We start from the raw sequence: 17,989 nt of genomic DNA, 5'->3' as shown, positions 1-17,989 counted from the left end.
CTGCATTCACCCCGTTCTTTAAAATTGCCCTCTGTGGGTTTAGCAACATTCTTAGGTGGTGTATATGTGTAGTTACAGGTTTAGACGGTCCGGCGGCCATCGGAGACTCTGTTACCGTCTCCTGGTCAAAGGTCTGAGAGGGTGTGCTGGGAGGGCTAGAATGTTTGTGTTCAGGAAGTTCAGGAAGTTAGGGTGAGCGCCGGGGCGGTTGGCATGGGACAGTGAGGTGGGGTGGCCAGGACAGCCTGGATCGGCAAGGTTGTGAGGCATGGGAGGGGCAGGGGAGAAAGGTCGTCCCCCGTGGCGTGAGTGTGCAATGAGTGTTCGAGATGGGAAGACACATCGGGCTGACGTGGTCCTGGGGTGGTGGAGGCTGCTTTGTCGAGGTAGGTGCTCCCACTGAGGGCAGATCCCTGGACCCTGGTTGAGACAGTGCCCTCCCGGCCATTGGGGTACCTGACGTAGGCGTAGTTATGATTGGTGTGTAGGAGGAACACCTGCTCAACCAGGGGGTCGGCCTTGTGGGCCCGTGTATGTTGACACAGGAGCACCAGTCCCAGAGACATGAGCCATGCTGGGAGGGAGATTCCAGTCGTCGATTTTCTGGGGTATGAAAACAGGGGTTCATGGGGGTCTCGTTGATAGCTGTGCACAGGAGTGACCTGATGGCATGGAGTGCCTCGGGGAGGGTGTCCTCCCAGTAGTCCTTTAGACAAGGACTAGGAATACTGCCTTCCAGATCACCCCATTTTCGTGCTCCACCTGCCCATTGCCCCTCTGGTTGTAACTAGTTGTGCGACTAGTTGCGTTCCCCCTTGCGATCAGGTACTGGTGCAGCTCCTCACTCATGAAGCTGGACTCCCAGTCACTGTGGATGAACGTGGGCTAGCGGAACAGAGTGAAGATCTCTGTCAGTGCCCTGATAACAGTGGCTGTGGAGGTGTCTGGGCTCGGGATGGCAAAAAGAAAACTGGAGTACTCCTCTATCACTGTTGGGAAGTAGACGTTTCAGTTTGTGGAAGGCAGGGGGCCCTTGAAGTCAATACTGAGGCGTTCGAAGGGCCGGGTGGCCTTCACGACGTGGGCCTGGGGTGGGCGGAAGAAGCAGGGCTTGCATTCCGTGCAGACCTGGTATGCCTCAGTCATGGCCCGGACTTCCTGGACAGTGTATGGGAGGTTCCAGAACTTGATGAAATGGTAGAGGCTAGTGACGCAGAGGGATTCGTAGAGTGCCTGCAGTTGGTCAGCCTGGGCTGACACGCAGGTCCGGGATAGGGCATCGGGGGAGTCGTTGAACTTTCCCGGTCGTTACTGGATGTCGTAGCTAAATGTTGCTAGCTTGACTCTCCAGCACAAGATCTTGTCATTTTTGATCTTGCCTTTGTGTGTGTTGCCAAACATGAACACCACTGCACGCTGGTCAGTGAGGAGGGTGAATCTCCTGCCTGCCAGGTAGTGACATCAGTGGCAGACCACTTCCACAATCACTTGAGCCTCCTTTTCAATGGCGGAGTGCCCGAGCTCGAACCATGGAGGGTTTTTGAGAAGAAGTCGACAGATCGCCTCTCCTGGTTCAGGGTGGCGGCAAGGACCACATCTGAGGCATCGCACTCCACCTGGAACGGGGAGTTCTCATTCACTGCATGCATCGTGGTGTCTGCAATGTCCTGCCTGATACAGGTAAAGGATGCCTGCACCTCGGGTGGGAGGGGAATGGTGGTGGCCTGGGCCAGTGTGCGGACCTTGTCCGAGAAGTGGGGAACCCACTGGGAGTAATAAGAGGCCGAGGCACCTGCGGAGGGCCTTGAGCATGTGTGGGAGGGGTAGCTCCATTAATGGGCGCATGCGCTCTGGATCCGGGCCGATGACACCATGTGCCACGATGTACTCCAGGATGGCGAGGCAGGTGGTGATGAACACACACTTCTTGTCATATAAGTGAGGTTCAGCTCCTCGACAACCGGAGAAATCTCTCCAGGTTGGCATCTTGGTCCTGCTGGTCGTGGCCGCAGATGGTGACATTGTCCAGATATGGGAAGGTCACTCTCAGCTTGTGCCGGTCTATCATGCAGTCCATTTCATGCTGGAAGACAGAGACCCCGTTAGTGACCCTGAATGGAACTGGTAAAGACGCCCGCCTGCCTCAAAGATGGTGTAGGGCTTGTCCCGCACATGGATCGGGAGCTGATGATAGGCTGACTTCAGGTCGATTGTGGAGAAGACCCTGTAGTGGGCTATCTCATTGACCATGTCACCTATCCTGGGTAAGGGGTAGGCATCCAGCTGGGTGTACCGGTTAATGGTCTGACTGTAGTCTATGACCATTCTCAGTTTGCAGCCCCCTTTGAACACCAGGACTTGGGCTCTCCATGGGCTGGTGCTGGGTTCTATGATGCCCTCTGCCAGGAGCCGCCTTACCTCCGCTTTAATGAATTCTCTATCGGCTGCACAATAGCTCCTGCTTCTGATTGCTATCGGTTTTCAGTCTGGTGTGAGGTAGGAGAAGAGGGCAGGAGGGGTGATTGGCAGTGTGGAGAGGCCACAGGTGTGCTGGGGCTAGTCGGACGGCGCAATGTGAAGTGTGAGCGGAGGTAGGGGCCCACCGAAGACGAGGGTGATGCTCTGAAGGTGGCACTGGAAATCTAAGCCTAGGAGGACTGGGGCACAGACTTTGGGCAAGACCAGAAGCCTGAACCTGTTGTATGTCTTTCTCCCCCCCCCTACAGTCAGGTCAACAGAGCAGAGCCCGAGAGTTTTTATGGAGCGGTCCTGGGTGGCGAAAGCAATAGTAAAGCTTGAAGGGTAGATTTTAAGTCTCAAAGTTTGGGCCACGACCGGGTGTATGAAACTCTTGGTGCTGCTGCTGTCAAATAGGCATTTTGTTACCTGACTGTTAATAGCAACATCCACCATGGAGCACTCCCTCTTTAGTGTAGTGGCCACTAGGACCATCTTGGGGTCCGAGTTGCTAATCCCTGACAGTCGAGGTGAGTGACGGCCAGTGGCGTCCTTCACCAGCGTGGGATTCATCGATGGAGGTGAGTGGTGGTCGGTGGCATCCGCAGGCTTGGGATGCATCGGGAGGGCAGTTGGGTTGGTGCCCGTGTTGACCACGTCATCGTTGTTGACTTCATATATGCCCTGTTCTGGGTGGGAGATAGGGTTGTGCACTGGGTCGAGCCGATAGGCCCAGGATGGCGGCAGTGCTTGGTCGATGCAAGATGGGGGTGCCCTGTGGACGTGTGTGGCAGCAGCATGGCTGGTTCTACCTGTCAGTCGTGCTGCCTGCTCGGGGGAAGGTGATGTCATCGCACTCTGCGTCAGTGGATGTGATGTCATCTGTGGCGGCAGAAGTAACATCTTCGCTGGCTTTGGCTGGCAAGACTTTGGGAAGGGCGACGCTCATGGCAAGCACGCAGTGGTAATACCCGTCGGGGCCAGAAGTGGGGCTGGTGAGGAGGGCAGAAGTCACTAGGTGAGTAATGGCGACACCTGGCCCTCGCACGTGGTGGCGTCCCGGGGGGTAGCGAGGTGATCATTGAGAGCTGCTGAGCTGCTGGCCGGCCTCGAGAGGCGTACTTTTGCATAGTGGCCTTTTTTGCCACATCGCAAACAGAACTGGTTTCTTGCTGGGCAGTTTTGGCGCGCTTGTCAATCTGACCCACACTGGGGCCCACAGTACTTATACAAGGCAGCAATGTGTTCATTTACCACTGGTCCCTGAGTCACAGCTGCTGTCTGGGCTGTCCATGCGGAGGCTTCGGCATGGAGGGCCAGGGTGTAGATACTGTCTTCTAGTAACTTCTGGCGGCTCTCGAGTGCAGACCTCGAACACAGGTATCCCTGACCAATCTCTTGACTTCCTTTTCATTCACCCCAGGCTCTGCCAGTCACGGATGAGTTAGCTCATGCAGGGGTCCCAGGTAGGCTTAGGCTGTCTCACCTGGCTGCTGGGCCTGAATACTCAGGAGGTATCTGATGTAGACCATGTTCGTTGGGGGCTTGTACATGGCCTCCGGGGTAGCCATTGCTTCCGGGTACTCTGTGCAGCCTTTGAGGGCCTGGAAGGCACGGGGACCCAACTTTGTGCGGAGCGCCACGAGTTTCTTCTGATCTGTGTTTACCTTGTCGGAGTGGGCCAACCACGTGTCTCCAGATTTCGAAGTGTGCTTGGGCTTCATTGTGTTGCACTGCTACAGCAGTAAGCAGACACAAAACTCGAGAAAGACAGTACAACAGGCTTTATTCAGTTAAAGGTCTCTGCTACAGTTGTAGCTGCACTGGTAACTCTGGAGTGACTGCTTGGGAGGGGACAGCTCAGGATTATATCCCGGGCGGTTGATTGACAGCCGGCCGGGTGGGATTGGGTTTCAGAGAGGTATTTGTTGTTCATTGTCTCCTTCAATCAGCAACTGAAGTGTCTTATTGAAGAAACTTGCCCCCTCTTGGATTTTTCCAAAAAATAACCTCTTCTTCCAGGTTACCACAAGGAGTTCTCTTTTTCCACGATTTCAGGAGAAACACAGTAACTGCCACAGCCTCTGCAATTGACTACAGAGATTTAGAATAGGCTGGGCTCAGAACTCAAAATCCGTCTTGAAATGGGGTCTTGCAGCTTTCACACAAGCTATTACAGAATACTCTGACAAACAATGGATGTTTTCTCTCTGCAAAACCACTTTTAGGACAACAAATTCCAACCAGACATTTACAACTCTGGCACCAGTTTAAAAGCAAAAGAGTTCTCAGTTTTTGAGCCTGGACACCTACTTGTGAAAGCATTTTCCATTGTTGCTGCAAAGCCAACTGTAGACATGACGTCTACCCTCACACAGGTCTTGCATGGCAAATGAGATATTTGTGAAATGTGACCTAGCAACTAAACCTCAAAATCTTACCTTTTAACGATATAATTTATTCCATAACGTTACTATTCCCTGTTTTCTACCAGCAAACCAATTCTGTATTCACACAGTGAAGGTTCCATGGATCCCATGCCTCATGATTATCTGAACAAGTTTCCCAAGGGAACCTTGTCAAATGCCTTACTAAAATCCATATCCATCTACTTCCACAAAATACTCAATTATGCTTGAGAGGCTTGGGCTTACCCTCACAAAGCCATGCTATTGTATTTCTCTATATACTCATAAATCCTGTCCTTAAGAATTCACTCTCTCTCTCTCAAGTTGTCTACCTAATGGAGGAGTCAAGTGATGGAGTAGTGGCTGGTAGGAGAATACCAGCCCTCTCCAGAAAAGAAGGAATAAAGTGAAGAAAATACAAAGTTCAAGAAACACAAAACACAACAAATAAAAGATTAAGTTGTGGAGAAAAGAAAGAAAATGGCACCCAAGAAGGAAAAAGTAAAAACAACGGGAAAAAAGAAGAAAAGATGCCGAAAGAGAAAGGAGAAGGCCTTACCTGCATGAAGAAACAGGGAGCCATCATGGAGAAAAGAACCTGCTCCCCAAGGATGGTGATGACCCCTCAGAGTCGCGACCTCCCAACCGCTGGACTGCAAAAAAGGCTCTCTGAGCCAAACAGAAGCGCCCAATTGCGCATGCGCGAGGAGTCGCGCGTGTGCATTGCGCACACTAAGGGAAAAGAAAACACCGATGGGGGGGGACACCCAGCTGAGGAGTGAACTAACAGCTCGACCAGCTGAGGGATGCCTGACATCAGAGCTCTCACCTGGAAGAAGAAGAAAGCGACAGGAAAGGGAGTGAAAGGAAAGAAGAACAGCAACAGGAGGCCCAACAGATGACTAGCCCAGAAGAAGAGGACCAACACCAAGAAGCCATGCAAGAAGACACCCAGCAAAGTGAGGCAAGCAGCTCAACAATAAAATCAGAAAAGACACAGATACAAGGAAGAGAAGTAGAAGACACAAACACAGGTGTAGACACGGAAGAAGAAGACCAAGCTCTGCACAGAGGAATAGAAGGTAAAATAGATAGACAGTATATAGATTAAAAAAATTTCAAGAACAAATGAGAGCATTAAAAGAATGGTTGACATTAGAATTTAGTGAAATGAAAAGAAAAATGAAAAGTACAGAAGAAAAAGTGAGTAGAATAGAGCTGGTCATGACAGAAATAGGGAAAAGATTAGAAAATGTGGAAGAACGAGAAACAGCTGTAGAAATGGAAGTGAATGACAAGAAGAAAATTGGAAGAAAGTGACAAAAAAGTTAAAGAGTCACATGAGTTGTTAGCTCAGAAGATAAAAATAATGGAAAACTATAGTAGGCGAAACAACATAAAGATAGTGGGCCTAAAGGAAGATGAAGAAGGCACAAATATGAACGTATTTATAAAAGAATGGATCCCAAAGGTCCTGGGAATGCCAGAAATACAGGAAAGAATGGAAATAGAAAGGGCACACAGAACACTAGCCCCAAAATCACAGACACAACAAAAACCAAGATCCGTTTTAGTAAAATTTTTGAGAAACATGACAAGAGAAAATATACTGGAGGGGGCAAGGAATAAAATTAGAGAAAACAAAAAACCATTGGAATACAAGGGTCAAAAAATATTTTTTTACCCAGACACAAGTTTTGAACTCCTAAAGAAGAGGAAGGAGCAAAATCGATCCTTTGGAAAAAAGGCTATAAATTTATATTAAGATATCCAGCTGTGCTTAAAATATTTATCCCGGGGGAGCTCCGGGGGAGCAAAACAGATTGTCCTCGGATCCAGAGAAAGCACAAGAATTTGCAGAACGCCTGCAGGACAGAAGAAGAGATGAAGAGATGTAACAAAAACGAAGAACGACAACAAGTGACATATAAAGATGTAAAAATAATGTATAAGTAAGAACTAAAGAAGGGAAAGAAAAGGGAAGAAAGGAAGTAAGTGGGGGGAAAAGAGGGTGAGCTTTGTTATATGTGAAGATAAAAGTCTTTTCTGGAGGGGGTTGGGTGAGAGAGACTAACAGTCACTGCAAAATCAGTTGACGCTTGCGAGCAGGTTTGCAATCCAAATGGAGAGGGGAGTTGTGGTTGCCCGGCAAGGGACAAGGGGCAACTCAGAGAAGGGGGGGGGGAACATTTTGGGTTAAGGGAATTTTAGATGTGGAAGTTGTGGAAGTATTTTATGTTTTAAAAGTGTTGTCATATATTGAGTTCAAAAAGGGAAAATTGAGAGATGAAAATGGGGAAAAGGGGAAAGGTGAGGAAGCGGAAATGAGAGGTAAACAGAATATGAGATGGCCATGTTGAACTATATGACTATAAATATTAATGGAATACATTACCAAATTAAACAAAAAAGGCTATTAAATTTCCTGAAAAAAGAAAAAAATAGACATAGCATTTGTGCAGGAAATGCATCTAACTGAAGTGGAACATAATAAATTAAAGAGAGACTGGGTAGGGCACGTAGCAGCAGTATCATATAATTCAAAATCTAGAGGTGTAGCTATATTAATAAATAAAAATGTACCAATCAAAACAGAGGAGAAAATAATAGATCCAGCAAGGAGGTATGTAATGATAAAGTGTCAGATATATTCAGAATTCTGGAATTTGATCAATATAAATGCACCTAACGAAGAGGATCAAAAGTTTATGCAAGATATTTTTTTGAAGATTGTAGGTATGTAGGGGAATTAACCTTAATTTGGACCCAATGTTAGATAAAACTGGACAAAAGACCAGCAAAAAGAATAAAGTAGCCAAATTTATGGTTAAATCAATGCAGGAAATGAAACTTATGGATATATGGAGGAGGCAGCACCCAAGGAAGAAGGAATACTCATATTATTCAAGTAGGCATAAAACACTCAAAGAATTATATGTTTTTGTTGTCAGCCCATATTCAAGGGAGAGTTAGGAAAACTGAATATAAAGCTAGATTGCTATCTGATCACTCACCCTTGTTATTAGCTATAGAACTGGAGGGCATCCCACCAAGAACATGTAGATGGAGATTAAACTCCATGCTACTTAAAAGACAGGAATTTAGAGAATTTATTGAATGCCAAATTAAAATGTACTTTGAAATAAATACGGAATCAGTGAAAGACAAATTTATATTATGGGATGCAATGAAAGCCTTCAGAGGGCAGATAATAAGTTATGTAACTAAGATGAAAAAGGACTAAAATCGGGAAATAGAACAGTTGGAAAGGGAGATAGTAAGTACAGAAAAAGAATTAGCAACAAGGGAAGATATAACAAAAAGAAGAGAATTGGCAGACAAAAAAATAAAATACGAAACATTACAAACTTGTAAGGTGGAGAAGGACATAATGAAAATAAAGCAAAAGTATGATGAGCTCAGAGAAAAAAACGCACAAAATATTAGCCTGGCAACTTAAAACAGAACAAGCTAAAAGAACTATATTGGCATCAAGGAAAAAGGACAAACAAATTACATATAATCCAATGGAGAACTTTAAGGAATTTTATGAACAATTATACCAAACTGAGAACAAGGGGAAAGAAGACAAAATAGAAGAGTTTTTAGCTAAAATTGAACTGCCAAAATTGCAAGAAGAGGACCAAAACAAGCTGATAAAACCATTTGAAATAGGGGAAATACAGGATATATTAAAAAAGCTGCCGAACAATAAAACGCCTGGAGATGATGCATTTCCAATAGAATTCTATAAAACATTTTAAGAGTTATTAATTCCTCCTCTCCTGGAAGTAATGAACCAGGTAGAAGAAACACAAAACTTGCCAGATTCATGAAACCCAGCATTAATTAGAGTAATACCAAAGCCGGGGAAGGATCCATTAACACCAGCATCATATAGACCAATATCTCTACTTAATTCAGATTATAAGATAATAGCAAAATTATTAGCAAACAGATTGGCCGACTGTGTACCAAAAATAGTAAAACAAGATCAAACTGGATTTATTAAGAAAAGATGAACAGCGGATAATATCTGTAAGTTCATTAATTTAGTTCATGCAGTTCAAGGAAATAAGATACCAACAGTGTTTGTTGATTTAGACGCAGAAAAAGCCTTTGACAGGATAGAATGGAATTATTTATTCAAAGTATTACAGAGGTTCAAACTACCAGAAAAATAGATTAAATGGATTAAAGCATTATATAATGGACCATTGGCAAAGATGACAGTAAATGGATATGTATCGAACCAATTTAAATAAAGTAGGTCAACTAGGCAGGGATGTCCACTATCTCCCTCACTGTTCGTTTTAGCAATAGAACCATTGGCAGAACAGATAAGAACAGAAAATAAAATAAAAGGGATAAAAGTAAAGGAGAAGGAGTATAAAATCAGTTTATTTGCAGATTACACCTTAGTATACTTAACAGAACCAGAAATATAAATAAAAGAACTACATAAGAAATTGAAGGAATATGGAGAAATATAGGGATACAAGATCAACGCAAATAAAAGTGAAGCAATGCCAATGAGTAATGCGGATTATACAGAATTTAAAAAAGAATCACCATTTAAATGGCAAACACAAGCAATCCGATAACTAGGTATTAGATTAGATAAGATAATAATTTAAGACACCTATACAAATTAAATTATCAGCTATTAATGAAGAAATTGCAGGAAGACTTAGAACATTGGAAAGAATTACCACTAACATTGATAGGGAGGGTAAATTGCATTAAAATGAATGTCTTCCCAAGGATACAATACTTATTTCAATCTTTACAAGTTCCCTTAACAGAGAAATTCTTCAATGAACTAAAGAGAATAATAAGGAAATTCTTATGGAAAGGGGGGAAACCGAGGATAGCATTAGATAAATTAACAGAGTGGTACAAACAAGGTGGTTTCCAGTTACCAAACTTTAAAAATTATTATAGAGCAGCACAATTAAGGTATTTATCAGTCAAGGGGAAAACTAGATTGAACTAAGATAGAGCGAGACAAAATAGGGGAGCTGATACCGGAACATATACTTTATAAGTGGGATGAAAAGCTGATGCAATATAAAAGCTCATCAGTACTGCATCATTTACTCAATATATGGGAGAAGATTCACTTAGAAAGGAAAAAAAACAAATTACCAACTACCAAAATTATTATTGACACAAAATCAACTAATCCCTTTTATAATAGGTAACCTTTCCTTTAGAGAATGGGAGAGAAAAGGGATCAAAAGAATAGCAAATTGTTTTTTGGGAAATAATTTATTAACATTTGAAAAATTAAGTACAAATATGGAATAACTCATGGTATAATGTTTGCATATCATCAACTGGAAACCTACTTAAAAGATAAATTGGGAAGCAGACTGACATTACCAGAAGGAAGCAGCTTTGAATATGTGATTACAGAACAATGATAATAAAAAGATTTATAACGAACGTGTACATCAAGCTGCAAGAGAAGGAAAATGATGAAATAAGCTATAAACCCAAACAAAAGTGGGAAAAAGATTTAAACATAAAAAATGAAATATGAGACAAGTTGTGCTCCGGAACTATGAAGAATATAATAAACACAAGGTTACACATGATACAGTATAATTGGTTACACAGGTTATATATCATGCCCCAAAAGTTAAAAAAAAAATGGGATCCAACATTATCACATAAATGTTTTCGCTGTAAGAAGGAAACGGGAACAACAGTACATGCAATTTGGGCATGTGAGAAAGTAAAAAAGTTTTGGGAAGATCTAAATCAGGTATTAAATAAAATCACAAAAAGCAAAATTCCAAAAAATCCAGAGATCTTTCTTCTAAGTAATATAAGTAAAGAATTAGGTCTCTAACTGGATGAAGCGCAAAAAAGATTTATTATGATAGCCTTAGCTGTAGCAAAAAAATGTATAATGTCAACTTGGAAAATGGAAGAGAGCCTGTGAGTACAGCAATGGTACATAGAAATAAATAAATGTATTCCATTGGAAAAAAATTATATAATTTTAAAAAATAAAGTCACATTATTTGAACAAATTTGGGAACCGTACATGGAATATAACAAAGAGGGCTTGCCTCGAACCTCCACCCCCTAAAATGATAAAATGATAAGAAGAGAAAATGACTTGATCCAGTGTGTAAAAGTAGATGACACAATTTTCTTGTTTATTTTCATTGTGTAATGACATTGTTTAATGGTTTTATTGTATTGTATATGTTGAACATTTAATGGGTTTGGAGGGGAGTGGGAAGGTAGGGGGGAAAAAAGGGGAGAAAATGCCACTGTGTATATTTAAGAGGGAAATGTTTGTATGTATTTTGATTGTTATGGTTCACAGTGTGAAAAATAAAAAAAAATTCTCTTCAATAGTTTGCACACCACTGACATAAGACACACTGGCCTATAATTCCCAGGATTCTCCCTATTATCTTTTTAAACAAGGGGACCACATTAATCATTCTCAAATCCTTCTACACCTCCCCTGTGGCCAAGGAAGATATAAAGATCATCGCCAATGCCCCTGCAATCACATTGGGGTATATCTCGTCCAGTCCCATGGACACATCAATGTTTTTAAGAAGATCCAACACTTCCTCTTTTCTGTTCTATTCTGACCTCACCTTGACCAAGTTCATTTTTTCTGTTGAATACTGAAGCAAAGTATTCATGTAGGACCTCCCTAACCTCCTCCACCTCTGGGCATATGTTTCTTCCTTTATCATTAAGCAACCCTACATTCACTCTCATCATCCTCCTGTCCTTCATGTAAGCATAGAATGCCTTAGTGCTTTCCTTAATCTTACTTGCCAAGGCCCCCCTCCTAGCTCTCCTTAGACCTTTCTTAAGTTCCTTTCTGGCTACCTTACAATTTTCATGAGCCTTTCTGGATTTTTTTTGCTTCCTAAATCTAATGTATGCTTCCTTCTTCCTCTTAACTAGCTGCCTCACCTGTTTTGTCAATTACAGTTCCCTTTTTCTACCATCTTTTCCCTGTATGGTAAACCTATCCAGAACCCCACCCAAGTGGTCCCTAAACATCCTCCACCTTACTTCTGTGCTTTACTCCGAGAACATGTGTTTCCAATTTACTCCACATAGCTTCTGCCTCATCCCATCATAATTAGCTCTTCCCCAATTAAACTTTATCTTTTTTTTTCTTTCTTGTTTTTACTGTTTTTATATTCTATTGTATGCTGTACTATGAGTGCTGTGGTTGCACTTTTACATTTTGTTATGTTTTCTTACACAACGACAATAAAGTACTTACTTACAGTAGGTTCAATCAGGCAGACGCAGCATGGTTTTAGAAAGGGAAGATCTTGTTTGACAAATTTGTTAGGATTCTTTGAGGATATAATGGGTGCGGTGGATAGAGGGGAACAGGTTGATGTTGTATATTTGGATTTCCAGAAAGCGTTTGATAAGGTGCCGCACAAGAGACTTCTCAGTAAGTTACAGGAAAGTGGAGTCTGGGGAAGTATATTGGCCTGGATTGAAAATTGGTTGTTTGACAGGAGGCAGAGAGTCGGGATAAATGGGAGTTTTTCAGGTTGGCAGAGAGTGGTAAGTGGGGTGCCGCAGGGGTCAGTGTTAGGCCCACAACTGTTCATCATTTACATTGATGACTTGGAAGAGGGAACAAAATGTGGTGTAGCCAAGTTTGCGGATGACACCAAATTGCGTGGAAGAGCAAATTGTAATGAGGATGTGGAGAGTCTGCAGAGGGATATAGTTAAGCTGGATGAGTGGGCAAAGGTCTGGCAGATGGAGTACAATGTTAGTAAGTGTGAGATTATCCATTTTGGCAAGAAAAATAAAAGAGCTGAATATTATTTAAAGGGTGAAAAACTACAGCATGCTGTTGTGCAGAGGGACTTGGGAATGCTTGTGCATGAATTGCAAAAAGTTAGGTTGCAGGTGCAGCAGGTTATTAAGAAGGCAAATGGAATGTTGGCCTTCATCGCTAGAGGAATTGAATTCAGGAGTAGGGAGGTAATGTTGCAACTGTATAAGGTACTGGTGAGACCGCACCTGGAGTACTGTGTCCAGTTCTGTTCTCCATATTTGAGGAAGGATATACTGGCTTTGGAGACAGTCCAGAGGAGGTTTACTAGGTTGATCCCTGGGATAAAGGGGTTGACTTATGATGAAAGATTAAATCATCTAAGATTGTATTCGCTCGAGTTCAGAAGAATGAGAGGAGATTTTATAGAAGAATATAGGATTATGAAGGGTATGGATAGGATAGATGTAGGAAGGTTTTTTGAGCTGGCCGGGGAAACTAAAACGAGAGGACACAGTCTCAAGATTCGGGGGAGTAGATTTAGGACAGAGATGAGGAAAAATAGTTTTTCCCAGAGAGTAATGAATGTTTGGAATTCCCTAACCAGGGAAGTGGTTGAGGCTGCCTCATTAAACATATTTAAAATTCGATTAGATAAATTTTTACATGATAGAGGAATTAGGGGATATGGGGAGAAGGCAGATAGGTGGAGTTAGGTCATAAATAGATCAGCCATGATCGTATTGAATGGCGGAGCAGGCTCGATGGGCCATTTTTGGCCTACTCCTGTTCCTATGTTCCAGTACTAGATCCAGTATGGCCTCTTCTCTAATTGGCTGGAATCATGTGTTAGGAATCATTCTTGGACATCCCTGACAAATGATGCCCCATTTATCCCTCTTTCAGTCAATATTTGGGAAGTTCAATTTTAAAGATAAAATTAGAAATTTATTGACTCTCTAAAACATTAATTTGTTAATTAACTTTCTTCACTTATCAATGTTACACACAATGGAATGATAACTAAGTTCTTATGGTAATAAACTCAATGACTTTCATATTATGAATACACTTTGTTAAAATTTAATAACTTGCATTTACCTTTTGTTTGTACTGATAATATAGGTATTAGCAATATTATCTTGATAAAAAAATTATCTTGGTATTGTTCCTTAAGCATTAAAACAATTACTGGTACACAAGCAAAAGAATGTGGTAATGCAAAATTTGAAACATACTGTTTCAGGTTTAAATGGAGAAATAAATTTTTTAAATTCAAGCAGCAGTGTATTTTGATCATATTTCCATGAAGCATAATAATTGGGAACAAATAATACTATAGATTGAGGATTTTGTTGGAAGAAGAGATGATAATCTAGGAGGTAATGCAATTAAAATTATTTCTATTTTAATTCTATTATTATTAGAATTTTACTTTGTTTGGTTAATGTGTTGAATAAACAGGATAGATGATGATGAGATAATTTTATATCCCACTTTCAGATTTGATCACCACTCTGGTTAATTTGTTCATTCACTGCATATAAATGGGATCTTTTTACAGACATTTTTTGTGCATCCTTTGTCCTGAAAATTACACAACTGGCTGAAGATTGTATTTCTGAAATGTAAACTATTTGGACATATTTACTAACTCTTTTCTGGATATTCTAAAAACACAAAACCAATTTTAATAGATCACTTGGTGCAGCAGGACTACACTAAATGAGTCTGTAACTTCTGTCAATGGTACACTTCAAAGGGATGAAGCAGACACTAGCTGCTGCAGAAACCAGCACGATCCACCACAAAAAAACAGTGAGACTAAAAGCACTGAGTCCATACTCCCACCGCGCTGGACCATGGGTCTCGGGCCAAACCACCACTGGGACCCAGTAACTGTCAAAAAAGGTGCCTGCTGATTCTTTTCACTTTTCTCCTTCAGCCTAATCATGTAGGGGCTTTGGAATTCTTTTTGAACTTCGCTCTGAATATTCACCCTCTCATCTCTTTGCAATTCTCTTTTGCTTTGCAGGATATTCCCAATACACTATGGGCAAAGCTGATCCTAGAATGGCTGTCAAAAACGGACTGCATCAAACGGGTAGGAATCGCTCCTGTAGGAATAGTCAAAGAGCAATTACACAGCATGCACACATACTTGGTATTCAGCAGTGGAATGAGTAGGGGATTGGTTCAGGCAGTGGCTGATTGCTCTGTTGAATAGCAGTGGGGGAGTTTGAAAGTTTATTAAGAGGATAAAGCGCAGGATGAGTATGTGCATATGCTAATCTGATAGTTGAATGTTGATCAAAGACTAAACACAGAATCCAACTGATTGCCTGGAGCAGTATTCAGGGCTGGGATGGGCCATGTCACCCAGTAACCAGACAAAATAGACAAATGGAACCTATACAGTCAGTTTCTGTTTGGTGAGTAAGCTTTGCAGTACAATTTTATTTAATATGTGTACCTAATTGATAGAATCTACATTGCATTACTAAAAGGTGCTGAAGAACACTCTTTCTAACAGTAACAAAAATATTTGAAGTATTTGATATTTCACTTTTAATTATTTAACTTCAGTTTATGTTCTGTACTGTGAGTTTCTCAGCCATTTCATGTCAGACCTCCACCTGGAGGCCAGCTACAAGAGTGGATCAAAATCTTAAAACTTACTTTAAAGACAGCAGCCCTAAAAGGCTGCTCCAGTGTCCCAATTATATTGAGAGGTGCCTCATAGCGCACTCTGGAGCCAATGGAGGCGGGGTGACTGATGCCATAGCAACCCCATCATAAATATGCAGCAGAGCAATGGCTGTCTTCCCTACCCATAATCCCCCACACGGTGGATGGGAGATTATGGGTGGGGAAGATGGCCATTTTCCTGCCACATTTTGAGCTGCAGAGAGCGATCCTGAAGGCCAAAGGTATCACAACCTGCACCAGCCACCCTCCGACAGCTCCCGCACACCACCCCTGCCTTGAGTGGGTCATGGAAGGAGAGAGATGAGTGGGGAGATGGGTTGCAGGCTGACCCCTAACCAGCCGCTTGCAGTGGCTATACATTCAGGTCAGGCGGTGGAGCACAGTGCTCCGCTGATTATTTTCCCCGAGAAGGGTTGGAATCGGCACTTCAGAGCCATGATGCATTCAGAAAGGTACTTCTTTTAAGATGGGTGTTTTCCCTGCTTGAACATGCATTCTGTTTGTTATCTCTAATTTGGATGACCTTTTGAAGAAAACGTTTTATCCCCTGTAAAATGACATTCTAATTATTAATGCCAACAAAAGATTAAACTTAATTCAGGCAAGTGCAAGGTTGTGTACTTTGGGAGATCAAATTCTGTCAGAACATATAAAGTAAATGGCAGTGACCTTAGGAACATTGAGACCTTGGGGTACCCTAAAAGTGGTGACGCAGGTGGATAGGGAAGTAAAAAAAAAAGGTATTTGATATGTTCATCACCATAGGCCAATGAATGAAGTATAAGAGTTGCGACGTCATGTTGCATTTGTACAAACCATGGTTACAAGTGTATGTGGGGTGTTAAGTTCATTTCTGATCAACAGAAAGCAAATGATAGCTAGTGCAGCATGGGCTGCATGGAATTGGGGGGGGGGGTGGTGGGGAAGTACTGCAGTTGTAATAAGAGATTAGATAGGTTCATTGGGTTAATTATCTGAATTATAGGAAGCTGAGGGGTGATCGAATAGACTTTACAAAATTATGAGGGGCACAGATAGAATAGATAGAATATTTTTCTCAGGGCAGTGGAATCTAGAACTTGAGAGCATAAGTTTAAGTTGTGAGGGGAAAATTTGAAAGGAGATCTGAGAAATGTTCGACTCACAAAAAGTGGTGAATACTTGGAACAAGTTGCCAGAGGAGGTAGTAGAGGCAGATACAATTGCAATATTTAAAAGGCATTTGAACAGGTGCTTTGATAGGAAAGGAATAAAGTGATACAGGCCTAATGCAGGAAAATGGGATTAGTGTAGATGGACATCTGGTCAGCATGGTCAAGACGGGCGATAAGGGAATGTTTCTGTGCTATACATTTTTATGATTCTATGAAAAAATCCACAGCTGGCTCAATTGCAGTGCAAATTTGGGTCAAGCAAGGCTGTGTTTTTGCAGCAAACATTTTACAGTCTACTCTGCCACACTTTGCCTCCCATCCTAGCCAATAACTTGTTGGAGATAAGTTCATCTTATAGACAAAGAAGAAATTGTCCAACCTTCATTGTATGAATTTCAGAACCAAGAAAACTTCAGACTTGGTTTTTGTTTACACTGGGTTACTGAGATCCTAATCATTGTTTATTCCTCACCGAAACATGGATGGGGATGGAACTAAACATATTATGAGGATGTTCCTTTACCAACCTGCCCCTGACACTCATTTATGCCTTCTGATAATGACAGATGTGGTCAATGTGGACCACTTGCCATATCTCAAGTCAACCTTATAAACAAAGTGGATATTGATGATGAAATAGTGTCATTGTGCTTGAAAACCATGAGCTTCTGAGTAACAATGATTCCTTCCTTCTTGGAGATTGGGGATCTCAAAGCACTAAAGAAATGACACCCACAAAGTTCTCCAAATCTGCTAGCAGAATAGGTAAACAACATCATTGTCTTCTATCCAGCCAACATTCCCATCAATAAGCATTGATCACACTGAAAAAATTCTGGCAGCAATATCATCTTCATGTCTAACTTCAGGCTCCCAGAACTTTACTTCAAGCTCTGTCTCAGAAAACCATTTCTTCATGGATCCTGTTTGGCTCTGCAATCCCTGGCCCAAGATTGCTTGAACTGTCACTGGAAATGCTTCCAGACAGTTAACAAGCATTCAGTGTCTCCAGCAAGAGCAGATGGAGTCTAAGTGAAATGAGCATACAACAATACAAACAACCCACTCATCCACACCATCAAGCTCTACTTCCCTCAACGGAAGTGGTCTGCAGGTCTCAGAAGTCACTTTGAAACAGCACAATTCTAGTGGAAGTCATCCTTACCCCCAAAGAATTACATGAGAAGAAATCATTTCCAAAGTTTGTTAATGTTTAACCATGCTATTTGCCATAAATCAGTATTCTTGACACTTAGTACCTAAATGTCTTCTTCCAGCTAGGAGGACAGGAAAATTGTTTCCAGCCTATTAAATTTGTGGATTGTCTGGTCATTCATTCCCCACTTGAACATACAAATTAGGAGGGTACCCCATTCTGCCCCTTGAGTACATTCTGTAATTCAATATGATCAATATATATAATTATAACCACAATTCCTGTTAACCCAAGCAATTTTTCAGCCTTTTACTTA

General features: G+C 42.1%; 1 protein-coding gene across 3 annotated transcripts in view; it reads left to right on the top strand.

Annotated features, from left to right (window-relative positions):
* Positions 1–17,989, top strand: part of ak8 (adenylate kinase 8) — a 210,669-nt gene that overhangs the window by 33,141 nt on the left and 159,539 nt on the right. For all 3 annotated transcript variants that reach the window (XM_069887225.1, XM_069887219.1, XM_069887209.1), the window contains exon 5: positions 14,690–14,758. In XM_069887225.1, the coding sequence (XP_069743326.1) occupies positions 14,690–14,758 (69 nt within the window). The remainder of the gene's footprint in view (positions 1–14,689; positions 14,759–17,989) is intronic.

The sequence above is a fragment of the Narcine bancroftii genome, chromosome 1 (genome assembly GCF_036971445.1).
Source record: "Narcine bancroftii isolate sNarBan1 chromosome 1, sNarBan1.hap1, whole genome shotgun sequence".
Taxonomy (NCBI): Eukaryota; Metazoa; Chordata; class Chondrichthyes; order Torpediniformes; family Narcinidae; genus Narcine; species Narcine bancroftii.
This window is presented reverse-complemented; position numbering and strand designations above follow the sequence as displayed.